This window comes from Ambystoma mexicanum, chromosome 5p (genome assembly GCF_040938575.1).
Source record: "Ambystoma mexicanum isolate Mex_15411 chromosome 5p, UKY_AmexF1_1, whole genome shotgun sequence".
In the NCBI taxonomy this organism is placed as follows: domain Eukaryota; kingdom Metazoa; phylum Chordata; class Amphibia; order Caudata; family Ambystomatidae; genus Ambystoma; species Ambystoma mexicanum.
This window is the reverse complement of record NC_090930.1, coordinates 835,558,670-835,576,816: the sequence shown is the minus strand read 5'-3', so window position 1 is coordinate 835,576,816 and position 18,147 is coordinate 835,558,670. Positions and strand designations below refer to the sequence as shown.

The 18,147-nt window shown below is 47.2% G+C and overlaps 1 protein-coding gene across 3 annotated transcripts in view; it reads right to left on the bottom strand.

Moving 5' to 3' along the window:
- The window catches only part of CFAP70 (cilia and flagella associated protein 70), a 1,359,754-nt gene that overhangs the window by 1,193,075 nt on the left and 148,532 nt on the right, over positions 1–18,147 (bottom strand). For all 3 annotated transcript variants that reach the window (XM_069613256.1, XM_069613257.1, XM_069613258.1), the window contains exon 3: positions 6,636–6,822. In XM_069613256.1, coding sequence (XP_069469357.1) covers positions 6,636–6,822 — 187 coding nt within the window. The remainder of the gene's footprint in view (positions 1–6,635; positions 6,823–18,147) is intronic.

Here is an 18,147-nt window from a genome sequence, read left to right as displayed (position 1 = left end):
AGGCCGGTTTCTGCCGACAGTCTCATCACAAGGGGATCCAGCATAGTAGGGCAAGCTTTCGATGGAACGCGCGCTGTGCAGCAAGCGTTGCCATCCACTTCGAGGGCAGAGCGCAGGGAGTTTCAACAGATCGAGGCCCCCTCAGGGCCAGTGGGGTGGAGGGGGTTGCTAAACTCACAGCCAGGAAATTCCAGAGGGGGGAGAGGGGGCGTAGGCACGCAAGGGTTGGCGCGCATAGCCCACCCATGCAGAAACTTCAATGATGGGCACTGCAATTGGGTGCCCAATTGCCGTTTTAGGCACGAGTGTTCCACATGTGGCAGCATGACACACGCTGCAAAATTTTGCAGGTCTCCGGGACCGGGCCCGAATACGTGGCCTCACAAAGAGGGCAGTGTACCCAACATGTAATACTCGAGATGCCCCGATACTGTTTGTTATTGCAACAGATCATGCCATGTGTATACACTAATAAATGTATCTCTCTTTAAGGTAACACAGCTCGTGTTTCATTTGTCTCGAGGGAGCACCACGCATACCTAAACGCCGGCGCAGGGGGACCCCAGCACGATGGTAATAACTGTAAACGGGTGGGAAGGACAGGGGTGCGCGGCCGCACGGCCAGGGGCGGAGGGCAGGGGAGTAACCCATTCGGGGGTGGCGAGTGCGCTTTAAGGGGGGCAGCGTCGTTCATTGCCCAGAGCGGGGGTGACCTAGCACAAAAGGGGCCATCTCCCATCTTACTACCAAAACTCCTGCCTTGGTTAGCCCGCTATCCCGCAGTGCGGGAGAGGAACATCTTGTTGAAAGGTTTCACTGGGGGTTCTCCAATTCCGTATGCAGGGCCTTTGATGCCACGCTCAGCAGATAACTCCAAGTCAGTGAAAGTCTACCCCGGGGTGGTTCGGGACAAGATAAGGAAAGAGCTTCGTTTGGGGAGGGTGGCAGGCCCATACGCGTCCCCCCCCTTGGACAACCTCATAGTGTCACCCCTGGGTGTGGTGCCCAAGAAGGAGCAAGGAAAATTCCGACTAATACATAACTTATCGCACCCCAAGGGCAACTCAGTGAATGACTGGCTGGATGAAAAGGTATGCGCAGTATCATATGCGTCCTTTGACCAGGCGGTAGACGGGGCCAGGAGTTTGGGGAGAGGCGCACTAATGGCCAAAGTGGACATAGAGGCGGCTTTTAGATTGCTCCCGGTCCACCCTGATAGTTTGCACCTGTTGGGTTTCCAGTTTGAGGGGGGGATCTATGTGGATAAATGTATGCCGATGGGATGCAGCATATCCTGCGCCTACTTTGAAACATTTAGCACATTCTTGGAATGGGCAGTGCATGTGTTAGAAAGCAGGGGAGTCAAAACACATTATTTGGACGATTTCCTGTTCATTGGTGGGAAGGGCACGGACATTTGCGGCTCCCTATTGAATAAATTCATCGGTCTAGCCGCCGAGTTAGGGGTTCCATTGGCCACTGGAAAAACAGAAGGTCCCTGCACCCGTTTGACCTACCTGGGGATAGAGATCGACACAACGGAAGGCCTATGCAGGCTGCCCCAGGGGAAGGTAGAGGAATGCATTGCACACATAGACACAGTGCTCAGCTGCCACAGAGTATCCTTGAGAGATATACAGTCTCTGATTGGAAGGCTGAATTTTGCAGGGAGGGTGATCCCGGCCGGGCGGGTGTTTGCAAGGCGGTTAACAGCAGCGGCAGGGCGGGCCTCCAAAGGTTGGCATAGGATTCGCTTGGGCGCAGGTATAAAGGACGATCTGCTCATGTGGAAGAATTTCCTGGCAGAATTCAATGGGGTGCGCTTATGGAGGGCCCCCTGGGTAACATGCAACGAGCTCCAGCTATTCACCGATGCAAGCGGCAGGCACGGTTTTGGGGTAATTCTGGGCACACAGTGGTGTAGAGCGGACTGGCCGAGCGTTTGGGCAAGGAAGGGATGGTGCAGGAACATCAACGTACTTGAATTGTTTCCAATTTTAGTGGCCTTGCATCTCTGGCCTAGCAGTTTAGCAAATAAGCGTTTGACGGTATGGTCGGACAACATGGCGGTAGTGGTGGGTATAAATACACAGGTGGCCCATTGTCCAGCCACCCTGAGCCTGCTGCGCCACATGGTGAGAATTGGGCTCAGAATTAACACAGAGTTGCGGGCGCGCCACATTCCAGGTGTCCTTAACATTGCTGCGGATGCACTTTCTCGTTCGCAGATGGGTCGATTCCGGAAGGCACATCCAGGGGCAAACAAGGACATGGTACCGTTCAACAGCGAGTGGTGGAGCCTCGTGACCTGGAAAGGGGTATGAGGGCACTAGCGGACAGGGCACTTTCGGGAGGGTCAAGGGAGAGGTACAGCAGGGATTTTAAGACCTTTCTAAAAGTCACGGGGGACTGGAACAATGATCTCGGGGAAGTCAAGGTGCAACAGTTCTTACTATGGGCCAGGGAAAACCGCGAGTCCAAATCTTGGGTCGCAGGGCACTTATGCGCCATCGCCTTCCACAGCCAGCTAGCAGGCGGCAGTGACCCTACCAAGGGCTTCTTAGTAAGGGCAGCCTTGAGGGGTTGGGACAGGGGGGAACCCCCGAGCAGGGACGATAGACGTCCTATCCATTTCGAACTGTTGAAACAGATGCTCACTCGAGTCAATTTCGTATGTTTCTCCCCATATGAGTGCGTTCTTTTCAAAGCATGCTTCACTTTGGCCTTCTTTGGAGCCTTACGCCTCAGTGAATTGATCGCCCGCTCCAAGCATGATCGGGAATTCAGGGCTCTACGTAGGGGTGACATAAGCATATCAGAGGGAGCACTGAGGGTGATGATAAGGAGTTCTAAAACCGACCAGCGGGGCACCGGAAGGAGCCTGGTGCTGGGGTGTTTGGGGGTGGCGGATTACTGCCCGGTCATGACCATGGGGGCATTCTTGGGGGCCAGGAATGGGGGCCAGGGATACTTGTTCATACACGAGGACGGCTCCCCCCTCACGCAATTTCAATTTAGGAAGGTAATGGCTTTGGCTCTCGCCGGCATCAGGGGTATCAGCGGGCACTACACGCCTCACTCTTTTCGAATAGGGGCAGCGACAACAGCATTTCATGAGGGACTGGGGGAAGAGAGCATAAAGAGGATTGGGAGGTGGCAATCCGACAAGTACAAACTTTACATAAGGCCGGAAGGTTTATAGGTGGGGTCGCATCGTAGGGGGTAGGGGGGGGAAGCCTTGGGAGCCAGGGGCGACATGGGGACGCGACATTTACCAACCCGGAACATTATCTCTCCACAGATTGCAGGTCGGTGTGGGTTATCGGCCACTCATTCGTGGCCCGAGCAGCAAGGGGCGCGGAGAAGGAATATCAAGACACGCATATGGGTTTCGCGCGGACCCAAGTATACTGGGCATACAAAGGGGGGATGAGATGGGATGATGTGTGGGGGGTGCTGGATGGTTGCAGACGACGTCACGGACGCCCGGACATAATAGTGATACACTTGGGGGGTAATGACCTAGTGGACAGGGGGCGAAGAGGGCTGCTGGCGGGGATGAGGGCCGGCCTCACCCAAATTGGAAACAGTTTCCGGGGCACGACATTGGCATGGTCGGAGATCATACCCAGGCAGACTTGGAGGGGGGCATATTCCCAGGGGGGCATCGAGGAATCCAGGCGGAAATTGAATATGAAACTAGGAAAATTCCTGATCAGCAGGGGCTTCGGTTGGGTCAAGCACGCCTTGATCAGTTTGAAAACTCCGGGTTGTTTTGCCAATGACAAAGTCCACTTATCAGAAGTGGGGGTAAGGGTGATGGTGTACAACTTCAAAGATGCCCTGGAAGGAATGGGCTGCATATGCGTTGCCGGCGGAGGCCATTCGGGGGGGGCGGGCAAGAGTCGGCTCTGATTGGGCTTGGTCAACGATAGAAGGCCTTTAAAGGGTCCGAAACGCTCCCTCCCTAACCATGGCTGGGGGGGGCCCCCGTTAAGGGAACGGAACGGTCAAGGGAAGACCTCATTCGGCATCATCACGCCACCGGTTATTGCCGGAGGGCCAGCGCGTCTGTTACGGTTGGAATGAATGGTGTGGAGAAGGAGCGGGTGGCTAGGACAACTGGGGACTAGGGTACTAAGGCGACCAGGTGCATGAGGGGGAACTCACTGCGGCCGGTGGCCCGCTGTGAGACGTGGCGGTGACACCGGTCGCAGCGACCGGTCTCTTGCAGACAAGCCCAGCGGATGTTACCTGGTGTTCCCGTTAGAAAGTACTGGCGGATACCACAAGGGGAACTGCACAGCCATCAGTTTATTAAGAACGGCGCCCAGGAGTATTAGACTCAGGGGAGGCCCACATTAATGGGGAGGGTTAGGGGGGTTTGGAAGACCTTTCCAACTCCAAAAGTGGGTGGGGGAAATGGGAAGTGCATCTTTGGAAATTGAAAATGGCAAAGCAACAATGAAGTCAGCAAGGGGGGGGGGGGGTGAATTGAAAAGTTGGCACTGTAAACGGGGCTCCGGCAAGTACGTTGGTAACTGAGGGGAAGGGGGGCCCCTGGGAGATTGGGGGATGATAGGTGGGGCTCAAGAGAAGGGGGCCCTTTGGGATTCGCAGCTTAAGGAGATCAAAAGAAACCAGGGGGGGGGCCTGGGAGTGCGGGGGCTAGGGGCCTGGGGTGAGGCAGGGGAAGAGGAGGGGGATGAGAAGGACGTTGGGGCTCTGGGGGATAGGTATGCGCGTGATGGATGGGGCTCTCTAGATCAGGAGGGCGCAATGGGGGCCGGAGGGGATGGGACAACGAAGGCGGCGGGGAGAGTCAGGGCTGATCGGGGTCTTGGCTGAAAGGGGGAGAGGGGCTCCCTGGCAGGATGGGCTGGAGGAAGACCCGTTTGGGGAGAGAAAGAACTAGGATTAATAAGCCAACCCGGGAAAATGGGGAAGAGGGAACCCAGGGAAAAGGGAGCAAGAAGGGGAAAGGAGGCCGGAACACATCCTTTAGACGGAACCTAATCGGAAATGAACAATGGAAGAAGGTAAAGCACGAAACAAAGAATTGCACTTAAATAGCGTTGGGGAAAGAAATTGAAAAGAAAAATTGCAAAAGAAAGAAATGGCCAAAGGGTAGAGAGGGACTGCTGAGGAAGGGACTGGGCGCCCGCGTCGGGTCCCCCAAGGACCCGAGGGGGTGGGGGGGGGAAAGTTGCTTGCTCTCAGAGTAGAAAATCCTGAGCGTGAACGGAACACCTGTAAGCTAACTCCTGACTTTATGTGTAATAAAGTTTGCTGTGGCAATTTTTTCTCCCACTCATCCTACTGGTCTTTGGTGGACTGGGGTTGGGTTACTTTGGGAGGAGGGTAGTTGGGAACGAGTGAGAGTCGGAATGTGGAATGAGAGCTGGGGGGGGGGTTATTGGGAGCAGCATGGGGGCCACCGTGCCACCCCACTGAGGGTGTCGGCGCTAAGTAAAACAAGGCGAAATCATCTTTTCTCCTAACTTTTACTCCTTTTTGTTCAAAATGTTAATGCTGCCTGCAAATTACGCTCTGCGTGCAACATTTTGAAATACATTCATCCGTAACACAGCTGCTTTTGGCAGGTGCTAAATGGAGTTGGTGCCATAGGAATCCATTTGTTTTGAGACTGCATGAAAGTCTCATGCAGGCGTAAAAATAATTGCACTTTCATCAAGGAAAGCTTGGCGGAGATGTTAAATCTGCTTCGTGACCCTTCTCCTCCTTGACAGCAGGTGGAACTGGCATGGAGAGGTACATGAAGGCATAACAACATTATGCCTTGCTCTTACACCTTCATGTACCGCTCTGCCCAACTGCAGATGTCCTTGTGACTGTTTTATTACCGCTGGCATTTCCCACTATGGAGCTAATCTTGCTCCCCGGATGTAAATTGCCCGGAGGGGGCGCTTATACACTTACGTGCAAACACGTACTCTCAGGCAATTTTCGTCATTTGCACTGCAGATTACAAAAGAGAAGTTTAAAGAGCCTGCAATGCAAATAGAGTAAACGCTACCTGCCATGTACACATGGCATGCTGGCATAAACACAAAGATTTTCTTTGGAATCCGGTGTATTCCAGAGGAAATCATTGCGTTTATGCCAGCATGAAAATGTAATGCTGGCATAAAACCAGGTTGTTTTTGAAGGTGTAGGTTATAAGGGAGGTGGAAACGTAATGTTCAGCCCTGCCTTCCCCCTTCAAAAACAATGAAAATTCCCCAAAGCGTGAATGGCAACATTAAGAAAGGAGTAAAACAGTTACGCCTGTTTTCAACGTCTTCATTTACGCTCCTATGTGTTAGTAGGATGCAGCTGTACCCCTTTAAAATATTTAAATATGCCTAAGGAAAAAAATGAAAGCTGGAGATCCTCTAGTCATAGCGTGCACATGATAGATACACAGAGAAACACGGACTGGTTGCTTTAGAAAATGACACCACCTAATGTCAGACGGCAGAACGCCCTATCCCTGCTACAATGTTCAGCAGAAACGCCTGCTGTGAACTGACTCAACAGATACGTGAAGCGGTTCCAGCGTGAGCCTCTTCGCAGGCCCGAATGCTTATGTTACAATCAGGCGCGCTGCGTTCTGCTGCGCACTTCTCACTTACACATGACAGGCTTGTAGGCGATGTCGTCCAGAGAAACCGGGCCATCTGCAGAGCATTCAAAGCTGGCTGTGTAGTTGTACTCGATGGGTTGGTCGACAGACAGCTCCTGCCTTGGGGAGTCCCCCAGTTGAATGTTGTTGAACTCCAGCCGTACGTAGGAAAGTGAGCTGTCTGCTTTAGCAGCTTTCTGTGGAGAGGAAGCATAGAAGCAACATTTAGCAAGTCATTTACTGGAATAATTAATGCATTTCTAGCTGTTGGTCTCCTTCACATTACTCACTCTTGGGAACATTAAGCCAAAAGAATGAAAAGGGAAGAATATGAGATCAGTGTTTGTGTTCCTTATGTGCAGCTCTCAAGCCACCAGGTCCCCCAAAAGTACCCAACTCCTCTCCACCCACCCCTGTCCCGTATATCCCATGCACGCCTTATACCTATTTCCAACAGAACAGCTGGCTTCTTATAATATACCATACCTTGGAGTGGAGAAGGAGGATGAATTGTTGGTATGGTGGAAGAGCTTTAGGCTAGCTTTTACCATAGTTTTTATTGCGAGAACAATTTCCATCTGTGAAGTTCCAAGCCTTCTCGTTGCCATCACTTGGAAGCAGGTAGCTTTGCCGTTTTGTCAACTAACAAGTGAGTGTTGTTAGGTCTCAGACTTACTCCTGCTGCCTCTAGCATACTCAAACTGTACAATTGCCCCTATATTTTCCTGAATTACATCAAGATCCCACATATCCATGGGGTTGATCTTGTAGTGGAGTGCTATACATGCCTGAAGAAACGGTGGTCGCGGTTTTCCTTGTGTTGCCTTTCGAAAGCAGAGCTTTTGTTCTTCGTTTTTTTGGATTACTTGCTCTTGAATTTCAGCCCTCATGCAGGCTGGTGAACATGTATGTGGGCAATACTGGCATCTGAAAAGGTGGTTTACTTCTCAGAAAATAAGCTTCAGGCCTTCTTCCGGAGGTGGGGAGAGATTTTGGCATATGCACAGGCTCACAATAGTGACTCTACATGCCCCTCTAGATTGGGGGCTATGGGACTGCTCGAATACTCCTAGGAAATGGTAACAGCCCTAGTGTGGAACTGTTGGGACTCATTGGGCCTCATCACGAGTTGGGCGGTAACGCCGGCCCTAATAGCGCTGGCGCTATCTGCCCTACCGCCAAACCAACCAGCGCTATTAGCGCCGGACCACAGGTTTGGCGGATTTGGAAATCCCCATTGAGCCCATTCGGGAATGCCCCATTCCCCATTGGGCTCAATGGGTACATTTCACACTAATACCGCTGGCGGATTACCGCCAGCGGATTTTCTAAATTTGTGGTAGGTTTGGTTCACTCTTAGGCTAGGAGGCAGAGTGTTCCATAATTTGGACTCTTTCACCGGAAACTGTTGCCACCAATTGTAGATCGTTTAAAGCTGGGTATGACAAGACAGTCTTTATTGGCAAGTCTTATTGGTCTAGTAGATGTCTGCTTGTGAAAGCTCTCTGCTAAGTAATTGGGTGCGGCATTATTGAGAGATTTGTGAGTCAATGATAGAGTTTTTAGGAGGACTTTGTCGTAAGTTGGGAGCCAGTTATTCTGTCGACTGATCTCGGAAATATGGTCTCTACGGGACATGCCTAGGGCTGCTCTCAGAGTGTTATTTTGAAGGATTTGGATTCTTTTGATGAGGGCTTTGGGTGATCCTAAGTAGAGGGCATTACAGTAGTCTTGGCGTGAAAGGATGAGGGCTCTGGCTAGAGTAATGCAACTACTATCTGAGAGGAATGGTTTACCAGTGCGTATCAATTTGCACGTGTAGGCTGTGGAGGATGCCAGGGAGTTGACCTGTTTAGTGAATGATAGGTGAGAGTCGAGGTAGAAGCCGAGTGTTTTAACCTCGTGCTCTACTTTTATGATGTTACCATTGATTGTGAATGATGAGTATTTGGGACCTAGTTTTTTTAGGGTGGATTGGGTGCCCAGGATGATGAGTTCAGTTTTATCATCATTCAGGCATAGACCACGAGTGGCCATCCATGCCTGGATGATGATATATACTCTATTCACCAAGGCCAAATCCTTTTCATAATCCCCGGAAAGCGGGAGGAGGATCTGGGCATCATCTGCATAGTTAGTGTAGGTGATACCGAGATGATCCAGATCATCGAAAAGGGGCTTAGTGAAAATGTTGTAGAGTGTTGGCGAGACAAGATCCCTGAGGCATGCCGCAGGTGATGGGTATGGGGTCAGCGGCAGCTAGCGGTGAGAAGACCCTCATTGTTCTGTAATTTAAGAAGGATCTAATCCAGGTGATGGCTTGATCGGAGAAGTGTGCTGCTGTATTTAGATGGTTACATAGGATGGAATGGTCGACTTGATCGAAGGCAGCTGAGAGATCTAGGAGGAGTAGTAGTGCTGATTTCCCTGTATCTTTGAGCTCATCGATTTGAGTCTTCAAATCTATGAGGACAGTTTCGGTGCCATGCTGGGGGCGGAAGCCTGATTGTCTAGCTCCTAGTAAATGATGTTGTTCCAGGTGTTTTTGAATTTGGATATATGCTACCTTGTCCAGAATTTTTAGAAGAAAAGGCAACATAGTGATGGGCCTATAATTGTTAGGTATAGATGGGTCGAGAGTAGTTTTTTTTAGAAGTGGGAGTACCCACGACTGTTTCAGGTTGGTGGGAATAATGCCAGTGGTGAAGGACGCATTAATGAGTTTGGTGATGAATGGCGATAGATCACGGGCCGCGTCTTTGATAAGTCATGCCGGGCATAAGTCCCCCTGACAGTTCGAGGGTTTGAGGGATAGAATTATTCTTTCCATTTCAATGATAGAGACCTTGGTGAAGTTAAATTACCTGGATTCATCTCTACTGGCTTTACCAGTAGTGTTGGAGGCAAAGGGCTAATGTAATCCAATTTGTTTGCATGAGATTTTATTTTGTAGAGTGGCTATTTTATTAGTTAAGGCGAATTGAATATTCTCACACCATTTTTTATCTTTTATGCAAGTGTCAGGTGGTGCTATTGGAGTCTCTACTTCTTTGAGAATGGTGAACAGTTCCTTTATGTTAGATTTGGCATTAGATATGCGTGTGTCAAAGGATGTTCGTTTTGCAAGGCAAATTTCTTTTTTGTACAGGGAGGACAGTTTAGTAAGCTTCAGTTTATTAGCTTCAGATGGATGTTTAATCCATGTGGCCTCGCATTTTCTTTTTTGATGTCGTAGATTTTTTAGGAGTGGTGTAAACCAGTTATTCAGATGAGTTTTCTGCTTACTTGGTCTTAGTTTCGCAGGGGCAATCTGATTCAAGGAGGTCATCATGATTTTATTATATTCTTCAACCAAGCTCTCAGGGTCAGAGTTATCATGGAGAGAATTGAGAGTAGGGTTTAGGATCGGTAGGAGCCTATCCATTGTAATGTTTTTTTTGTTTCTGGTTAATGTGGGAGGAGCCCTAAGGGCCGTAGTGGGTGGAGGTTTGTTGCAAGAGCAAGAAGGACACTAGGTGGTGGTCCGTCCAAGCTAAAGGAGAGATGGATAGGATGTTGGCCTGGCAGTTATGGTCTGCCACCCAATCAAGAATCCTGCCTTTCTCATGGGTGGCAATGTTACTTCATTGGGTAAATTCAAGTTCTGATAGGTGTTAGCTACGGTTGTGGCAAGCTGGTCTGAATGGTCATTGAAGCCCATGTCTAAGTTTCCAAGAAGAAGTACTTGTGAGGGGCCTTTAAGGTTATTGGTTAGGATGGAGTTAATGTCATCCACAAAGGTTCCAGGTGGTCCTGGCGGACGGTATATCAGGCGGACGTTTAAGGTTTGGTCGTTAGTTAGGGGAACTTTAACTGAGAGTGTTTCGCATGACTGGAGGTTGGACTGGGTGGCCAGTCTAATGTCAAGACCGTGTTTGTAAATAAAAGCAATACCTCCTCCTCTGGCATTCTGTCTGTCCTGTCTTAGAATGGAGAACCCATCGGGGACTGCTAGCATGATCATAGGGCCTGCAGCAGGGTGTAGCCATGTCTCGGTAATGGCGAGAAAGTCTAGATCCTCTTTCAGGATCAGATTGGCTACATCACTAGCATGTGCTACCAGCGATCTAGAGTTGATTAAGGTGCCTTTTATCTGGGGGCTCGTGGAGTTGAGAGTGGGAGGCAAGGGTGTGTATGGTGTTTTAGGTTTGCTATGCTTTAATGAGCTTTTTATAGTAGGATTGGAACTGTGCAAATGGGCCAGGGGAATGCTAGAGGTCCTGAAGCATAGGATATGTTTAGCGACATAGTAAGAGGCCCATATATTTTGGCTAGTCTCGCTCTGAGGCGTGAATTTCTATCTGTAGTTGGACATGGTTTGTATGATAGGTGATTTATAGCGTCTGTCGGGTTAGGGAGGGACTCGGTAGTCGAACTAGATGAAGTGGTGGGTGTCATAGATGGCAATGTCTTATTGGTAGTGATAAGTGTCATGGTGTAGACCGTGATAATTAGAGCAAGGGTTATCGAGTAGAGAGTCTGGTTGGTAGCTAATAGGGGCATGCTGATGCTGATACCGTAGGGAATTGGTAGTTTGTAGAAGACTAGGTATCAATGAGGTTTGGTGACCTGTGGAGGCATAATACATAGTCTAAATGTTTAGCGTCAAAAAGCTCTCATGGATTCAGTATACAATATTCACAGTCAGTGTAACACCAGGGATTGGGATAAGCGATGAGTGTGTCAATAAGAAATATACACAGTCAGAGGGCTCCTAAGTTCAGGATATACAATTCAGGCTAACAAGCAGTGCAGATGGGGCAAAATACAGTGTGCAAAGCTGCAGCTAAATTTGGAAGTTTGCCATCCACGTTGAGAGGCAATATATATGCGTCACATGTACAGTGATACACTATTCTCAAGTAAGGGCACCTAGGTTTGAGAAATACAATGCAGTATCAGCGACAAAAGGCATTTAAACTGGAATCATGGAGCACCTAGGTCCCAGATATACATTACAAACTTAGATAGCAATATGAGTAAGGCAGTAAACGGGACACACAATCAGTGGAGCAACTAAACGTAGGAGTATACCATACCGGCTGGAGGACAATAAGTAAGCCGTGGTAGGCAGGTTGAATGGCAGGAGCTAAGGTTGGATTTGAGGAATCAGATTTATAGTGTGGACAGAGCTATAACATAAATTTGGGCTAAGGGTAGATATATACATCTACTTGGTGACCGGGATGACACAGAAACAGTGGGGGTACCATGGGCAGTCAATACCATAGTGGGCGGCTAAATGAATGCAATGCAACCCAATAAAATCAGAACATGGAGGAGTGCGGGCACTCGGTTGGCATATGGTTAGCCCATGCATATGGTAGGAATATAGCATATCACTAGGCAGTATAGTTCTTACCGGTCTAAGGAGAGGAGCAAGTGTTTGTGCGGCTGAAGGATTACACATGAGATGTCTTTGAAGTCCCAGGCACACATGTGTTGATCAAATTGTTCGCGGAGCTTACAGCCTGTGCTGACTCTGTCATCTATTTAGCATCACCCATAGGATTCGGGGAACCGGGGAGGGTGGGCCTGCATGACTTTAATGACAACCCTATTGAAACCAGACCTTTTTTGATCTTTGAAAAGCACAGCAATCAAAATCTCAGCAATCGAAGACATCAAATGGAAAATAAATCGAAGAATAAGCAAGGAGCAAACAAGCGGAAGTCAAATGGCTCTCGAGCATTCTTAAGAAATCCCCCAACCCCTGAGGTTCGAAAATCTACTCAGCCGAAACTAAGTGTGGAGGGGTCAGCTGCTTCTAAAGATAAAGAAACGCCCCCTTCCCTAACGTCCAGGATAAGGTGGGTGTGGATGAGGGGATTGAATTTGAGGACATCCCCTTAGAAAATGTATCAACCTATTCTGAGATGATAGAAGACAAAAAAGAATATGACATATACCCGGATTGAGAAACAGATGGAGACAGATAGTTTGGATACTTCTATGGAAAACTCGCCCTGACTCTGAACTCCATAAAGAGTCCTTTGTCCCTTGAGCCAGCAAAAGAGCTATTTCTCACATTAGGAGCAAAAAGACTGGCACTGATGAGCCGACTTCCACAGGAAAAATCAGTGAATAAGGTTGAGGGGGAGAGGAAAAGACACTGCTGTTCACAGGCAGTCCTCTCTAGCAAACCAACTGCCTTTGAGTTCAGCTCACTTAGTAAATGTCGAAAGGATTATTCCACCCATAGATGGCCTGATTCTAAAAAGGGGTAATGTCTTAAAATTGCTCCAATTTTGCTCCTAAATTGAGGAACATCAATCAGAGGACATAAAAATCGTACAAATTGTTGACGTGCATGGATTGGGCTGTACTTCACCTATACTCTGGGTTGGTTAGAACAATTCTGTTCGAAGCAATGGAAAATCTTTTACCCATGGGTTTTCAGATTACCCCTTCCACCAGTTTGACAACAATGATGAGGACGACGGCTGAAAGATTGGCAGAGGGTAAAATCTCTCCCCAGAGTCAAAAGGAGATTTAAGTGGAAGAACCATCTTATCCAGCTAAAGAATCTACTCATCTGGGGTGGGGGGGCTGACTCAGAGGGCATTACTGGGCTGCAAAAGATGTCTTCCCTCTTAAAGGTTACATTTGACTGTCAGCGCGGAGAGCAAAGAAGAGTAAGATCTGATCCGCATCAAAGACCCCAAAGCAACTCACCACAGGACTGGTCTTGGCTAGCGAGTTCACTGGCTAAAAAAAACGGGAAATAACAGTAAAAGGGGCTATCTGGTCGATCATTATCTATGGGGTCATGGAATATGCAAGCTTTTCTCCATTTATTCAATAATGAGAAGTCGGGTCGAAAAACCTTTGATGTACGTTGTTTGCAGGAAACCTGGTTATGAACGAAACCCGTGTGTGATGGGTTCCAGGTGTGCTGCAACATGGCCATGAAAAATAAAAAGGGAAGGCCGACAGCAGGCCTGATGACCCTTATGAAATTGGGACAGGGTTTTAATGTGGTGAATGTAAAAACCTGACTCCCTTTATACAGAGGGTTTTGTTAAGTTGGCAAAGGCCATCGTTTAAGGAGGCAGTGTCTATAACAGTGTCCAACCTTTATTGGAACCCTGGGGCAAATTATTAAATGGATTTTGTGAATACTGTTACTACACTAATTGATGAAGTGTATGTTGAAATAAAGGCCCCATTGATTGTCATTTGTGGAGATCTTAACATCAGATGTATTGGGAAAGATGGTATTCAAATGCCATTAGTAATGATGGCTAAGAAAGCTAGGGCCTAGGTTAATGAGCTAAAGGAACGTGGTATCTTCATGTTAAATGGCCAGACAAAAGGTGATATCCCGGCTCAACCAACATGTCCAGAGGCGCTCAGCAATCGCATTTGGACTATTTTTCTGTCTCACGAGGGATGTTTGATTGGTGGATAAGTTGACCGTGACACCTATGGATGAGAGTGACCATTATCTGTTAAGTCTAGAATGGAAGGTTGATAAAGTGGTGAGCCAAGGAAATGAGCCAGGGGCCCCAAGTGAACCAGGGGGAGAATCGTCTCTGAATATTTCCATTTGATGTCCCCGTTATTGTTTCAGAGCATAGCCAGTCCCTAACGGCAGAAGAAGTTGGTGTGGAGTACTTGGGTATTTTGATGGGGTTTAAAACCCAGCCAAGACTTAGAAGGGGGTATGAAACGATTAGGCTACATTGTTTTGATAAAGATATGGTTGAGGCAAGGAAGAAGTATAGAGCTGACCTAAGGAGATTTAATCGATTAGATAGAAGAACTAAAATTGCCCTAATAAAGAAAAGAAAATAACAATATAGGAATAGGCTTTTGGTCAAGAAAGCCCTGCTACTTCAGAAAGACGCAGAAGTAATGTTGAAGGCGGTATCCAAGAGAAATACACGGGATCTATGGGCTTTGTTAAATCATAACGCTGAACATCAAAAAGCTAATATTGTTCAAGAGGTGCAGGAAGAGGGCTGGGCATGGGTGTTCTGTTTCTCTCAACTACTTGCTGGGACAAATCATGTTGTTCCCATGGGGAGTGAGAAATTAGCTTTTCAAATTGATAAGGAAACAATCATCTATGTAATAAAGAACTTGAATCCCTCACGAGCAGCGGGCCTGGATGGGTTGAGTAATAATCTGATGGGCAAAATGTGGAGGCCTGGGCGGATTTTTGCTTTGTTATTCAATCAGATTTTGAAAGAGAGATAGTCCCAATATTCAAGAAAGGTGATATGGAAAATCCATGTAATTACAGACCCATCGCCCTCTTGAACACATTGGGGAATATGTTTGCCTCGATCCTGCTCCGCCATTTAAACCAATGGGCTATTGAAGTTAGTCGGCTAGATCCCAGGCAAACTGGTTTTATCAAAGGAGTGGGTACTTCTATTATACCTTTGATATTAAATTCCTTAAACTTAAGGGCTTTGAAAACCAGAGCTAAACTCTATATTGCATTTATTGACCGTGGACAGGCTTTTGATAGCATACATAGAGAGAAGTAATGGGAGAAATTGAAAGATTGGGCTTGTCCAACCGATTTGGCAGAAGCTATCAAAGCACTGATTTCACAGACAGTGATTCATGTAAAGGTTGACAAAATGTGGTCTTCTCTTCCAAAATATATTTTGGGGGATTGAAGCAAGGATGTCTTCTGGCTCCCATTCATTTTAACATATTCATATCAGATATGTCAGAGAGCCAACGCAGAGTCCAAGCCTTCCCGCCTGAAATATATGGCCAAAGTGTCTATTGGATGATATACGCGGATGACCTGGTCCTTTTGGACCAGACACAGATTCATTTGCAACGAAGACTGAACCAGCTGGAAAATAATGGTCTGCTTATAAATCCCAAGGAGACTAGGTTAATGGTACTGCCTCTTGATGGAAGCAAGAGATCTCCTCAATTTAGATGGTTTGTGGGTCGAGAGATGCTAGAATGCATGAATCAAATAACATACCGCGGAGTGTCTATTAATTCTAGTGTTATCGAGACTCAATGGATAGAGGAGATTGTGAGACTAAAATGCAAGAGACTGACAACTCAGGCCTCTATGCTCCAGAGGATGTATGGCACATTTTCTATAGCACCAGTAGTGACCTTTTATAAGCAAAAGGTGATTCCAATCCTCTCTTACGGAGCCAGGATTGCCTTAAATCTACCTATTCAGTTTTGGGAAGGTTTGGAGAGTTACTACTGGAAGCGACACTTGCATCAATCACAGTCATCACCAATTGCACTAATTAGGTATGAGCTGGGGTTGCAATGCTTGGGATCAATGATTGGGTAGAAAACGCTGGCTCTATGTAAGAAGAGTATTGAAGAAGATACCATCCCCCCCCCGCCTTTTAGTATATTGAGTAACAGGGAACATGCTAAAAGGGATTGGCTGTTAGATATTTGGAAACAAAGCTGTTGGGATAAGTTATTAAGTTTGGACCTATCAAACCAAATCTTACTGGCAACTCCTGGTAAAGATCTAGGGTTGGATAAATACCCAAGAAAGTAGGTTAAAATGTAAACTGTCCCTAAATATGGTCTCAGAGAAGAGATCAGTTAATCAGCTCCCGGGCTACCTTAGTAAGTTTCCTAGTAACCGATACCGAGACTTGTTTTTGTATTTAAAATGGAATATATTGCCTACTAGAGTGGTGCTTGCCGTCTGCAGACAGATAATAAAAACAGAGGGTTTTTGTAGATATTGTACCAGAATGGAAATAATGGAGTCAACTAAACATTTGCTAATGGAATGTCCTGGTTTGGAAGTGCTAGGAATGAAGCACATGAATGAGGTTTGAAAGGGTTTCTCCTCGCCATCATGGGATGAATTGTGGAACATGTTTTTAATTGGAGATAATGGGTATCATTACGGGTCCGGCGGTAACCCTGCCGGTGCTACCCGTAAGAAATTACTGATGCCTAACTTCCCGGTGCCACCAGGCTACTACAAGTCCAGCGGCCGAGAAGTCAGGCGCTGGTGATTTTGTTAATCCCCATTCTCATAGAGTCCAATAGGACTCTATGGGAGTGGGGACAAGGAAGCACCAGCACCGTTGTTAATGGTGTCAGTACTTCCATGATGGTTTTGCCTACCGTGACCACTGTGCCCGGCAGGGTCAGACCTGTCGGGCACAGCGGCTCTGGCAGGCAAACCCGTAGTTTGCCGGTATGGAAACAAGGGTGCCGGTGAGCTTACCGGCACTCTTATTTCCTGACCGGCAAAGTCAGCATGAGGCCCAATATCTCGATGAGCCTTGCAGTAATTACATTTTTGGAAGAGGTTTTACATTTGTAAATTACTTTTACTGGGTGGGAGGAGAGATTATGTGATTGTAAAGATTTTAAGATTTTCATCGTAAGGATGAATGTACATTTGATTTTTCTATTGTGTATGATGAAGTGATGTCTAATATTTATAAAAGGTTTGTAATAAAGCAAACATAAAATAAAACATTTTTAGAAAAAGAGTTGGGGAGGAGAGACCAAGCTGTGGTACTAATCTTGATTTGTGAATTGGATAACATAGAACCAAGAAAGAAACGAGACTGGTGTGTGTGTTAAAGAAAGTTTGAAGTGGCAACATTGTATCGCAGGTGAAAGCTGCACGCGTGTGGATGAGATGTGAAGAAAGGCAGACCTGTGAATGAACTTTGAAGTAAAAAGACAGCTGTGGAACCAGCAATATTGAGTAACGGAGTGGTGTGGTGAAAGGAAGTAGCCCACTCGAAGGTCTCAGTGAAAGGTGCATTGTTTGGAACGATAAAGCAAATGAAGTGCAAAAGCAAAGTAAGCAGAAATATCTCCTAGAGAAGGGGAGAGTGGAAGATGAATCTTGAACTATAAGTCGAAGTGGTCCTGCGGAGGTCTGCAAAGAAAGCCACGCACATTCGAAAGTCTTCAACACCCGAAAGAGGTCTGAGCCCAGCTGGGGGAGACCCGAAGTGTAATAAGCTTGGAGAAGGGAGCCCCTTTGCAAGGTTTTTTGCACTTTGTGTTTGAAGAGGTTTGAGCCCGCCAGAGGGGGACCTACGTGAACTTTGTGTTGAAACGAGAGACTTTAACGTGGACAGACAGGCGAGTCTCGATCCATGTTTTGAGCTGTTCATTGTAATAAAACTCAGAGCCAGAGTGTGTCATCTTGCCTACAAAGACCGCCTTATTCCACGTGGTCTAAAGTGGGGAGGGAGCTGATTTAGCTACGTTTATTAATTTGAACAATGATTTTTCCTTTGCATACATTTCTCCTTCATATACTTTTTGTACAAAAGATAGGGCAGGCATTACGTTTCGTTAGCATAGGCCATTTTGATTTGACTGACTCTACTACGAGTGTTTTGTTTATCATTTGATGGTCGAGACTACTCCCATCTTAGTTATAGGGCAAACCCCAGAAACTTCAATAAAGGTTTTACAAATTGTACCCATTGTGTCTTTGTCATACTTGTGATATCATGCCTTCCCTACAAAGCCAAGTGCTTCAAACACAT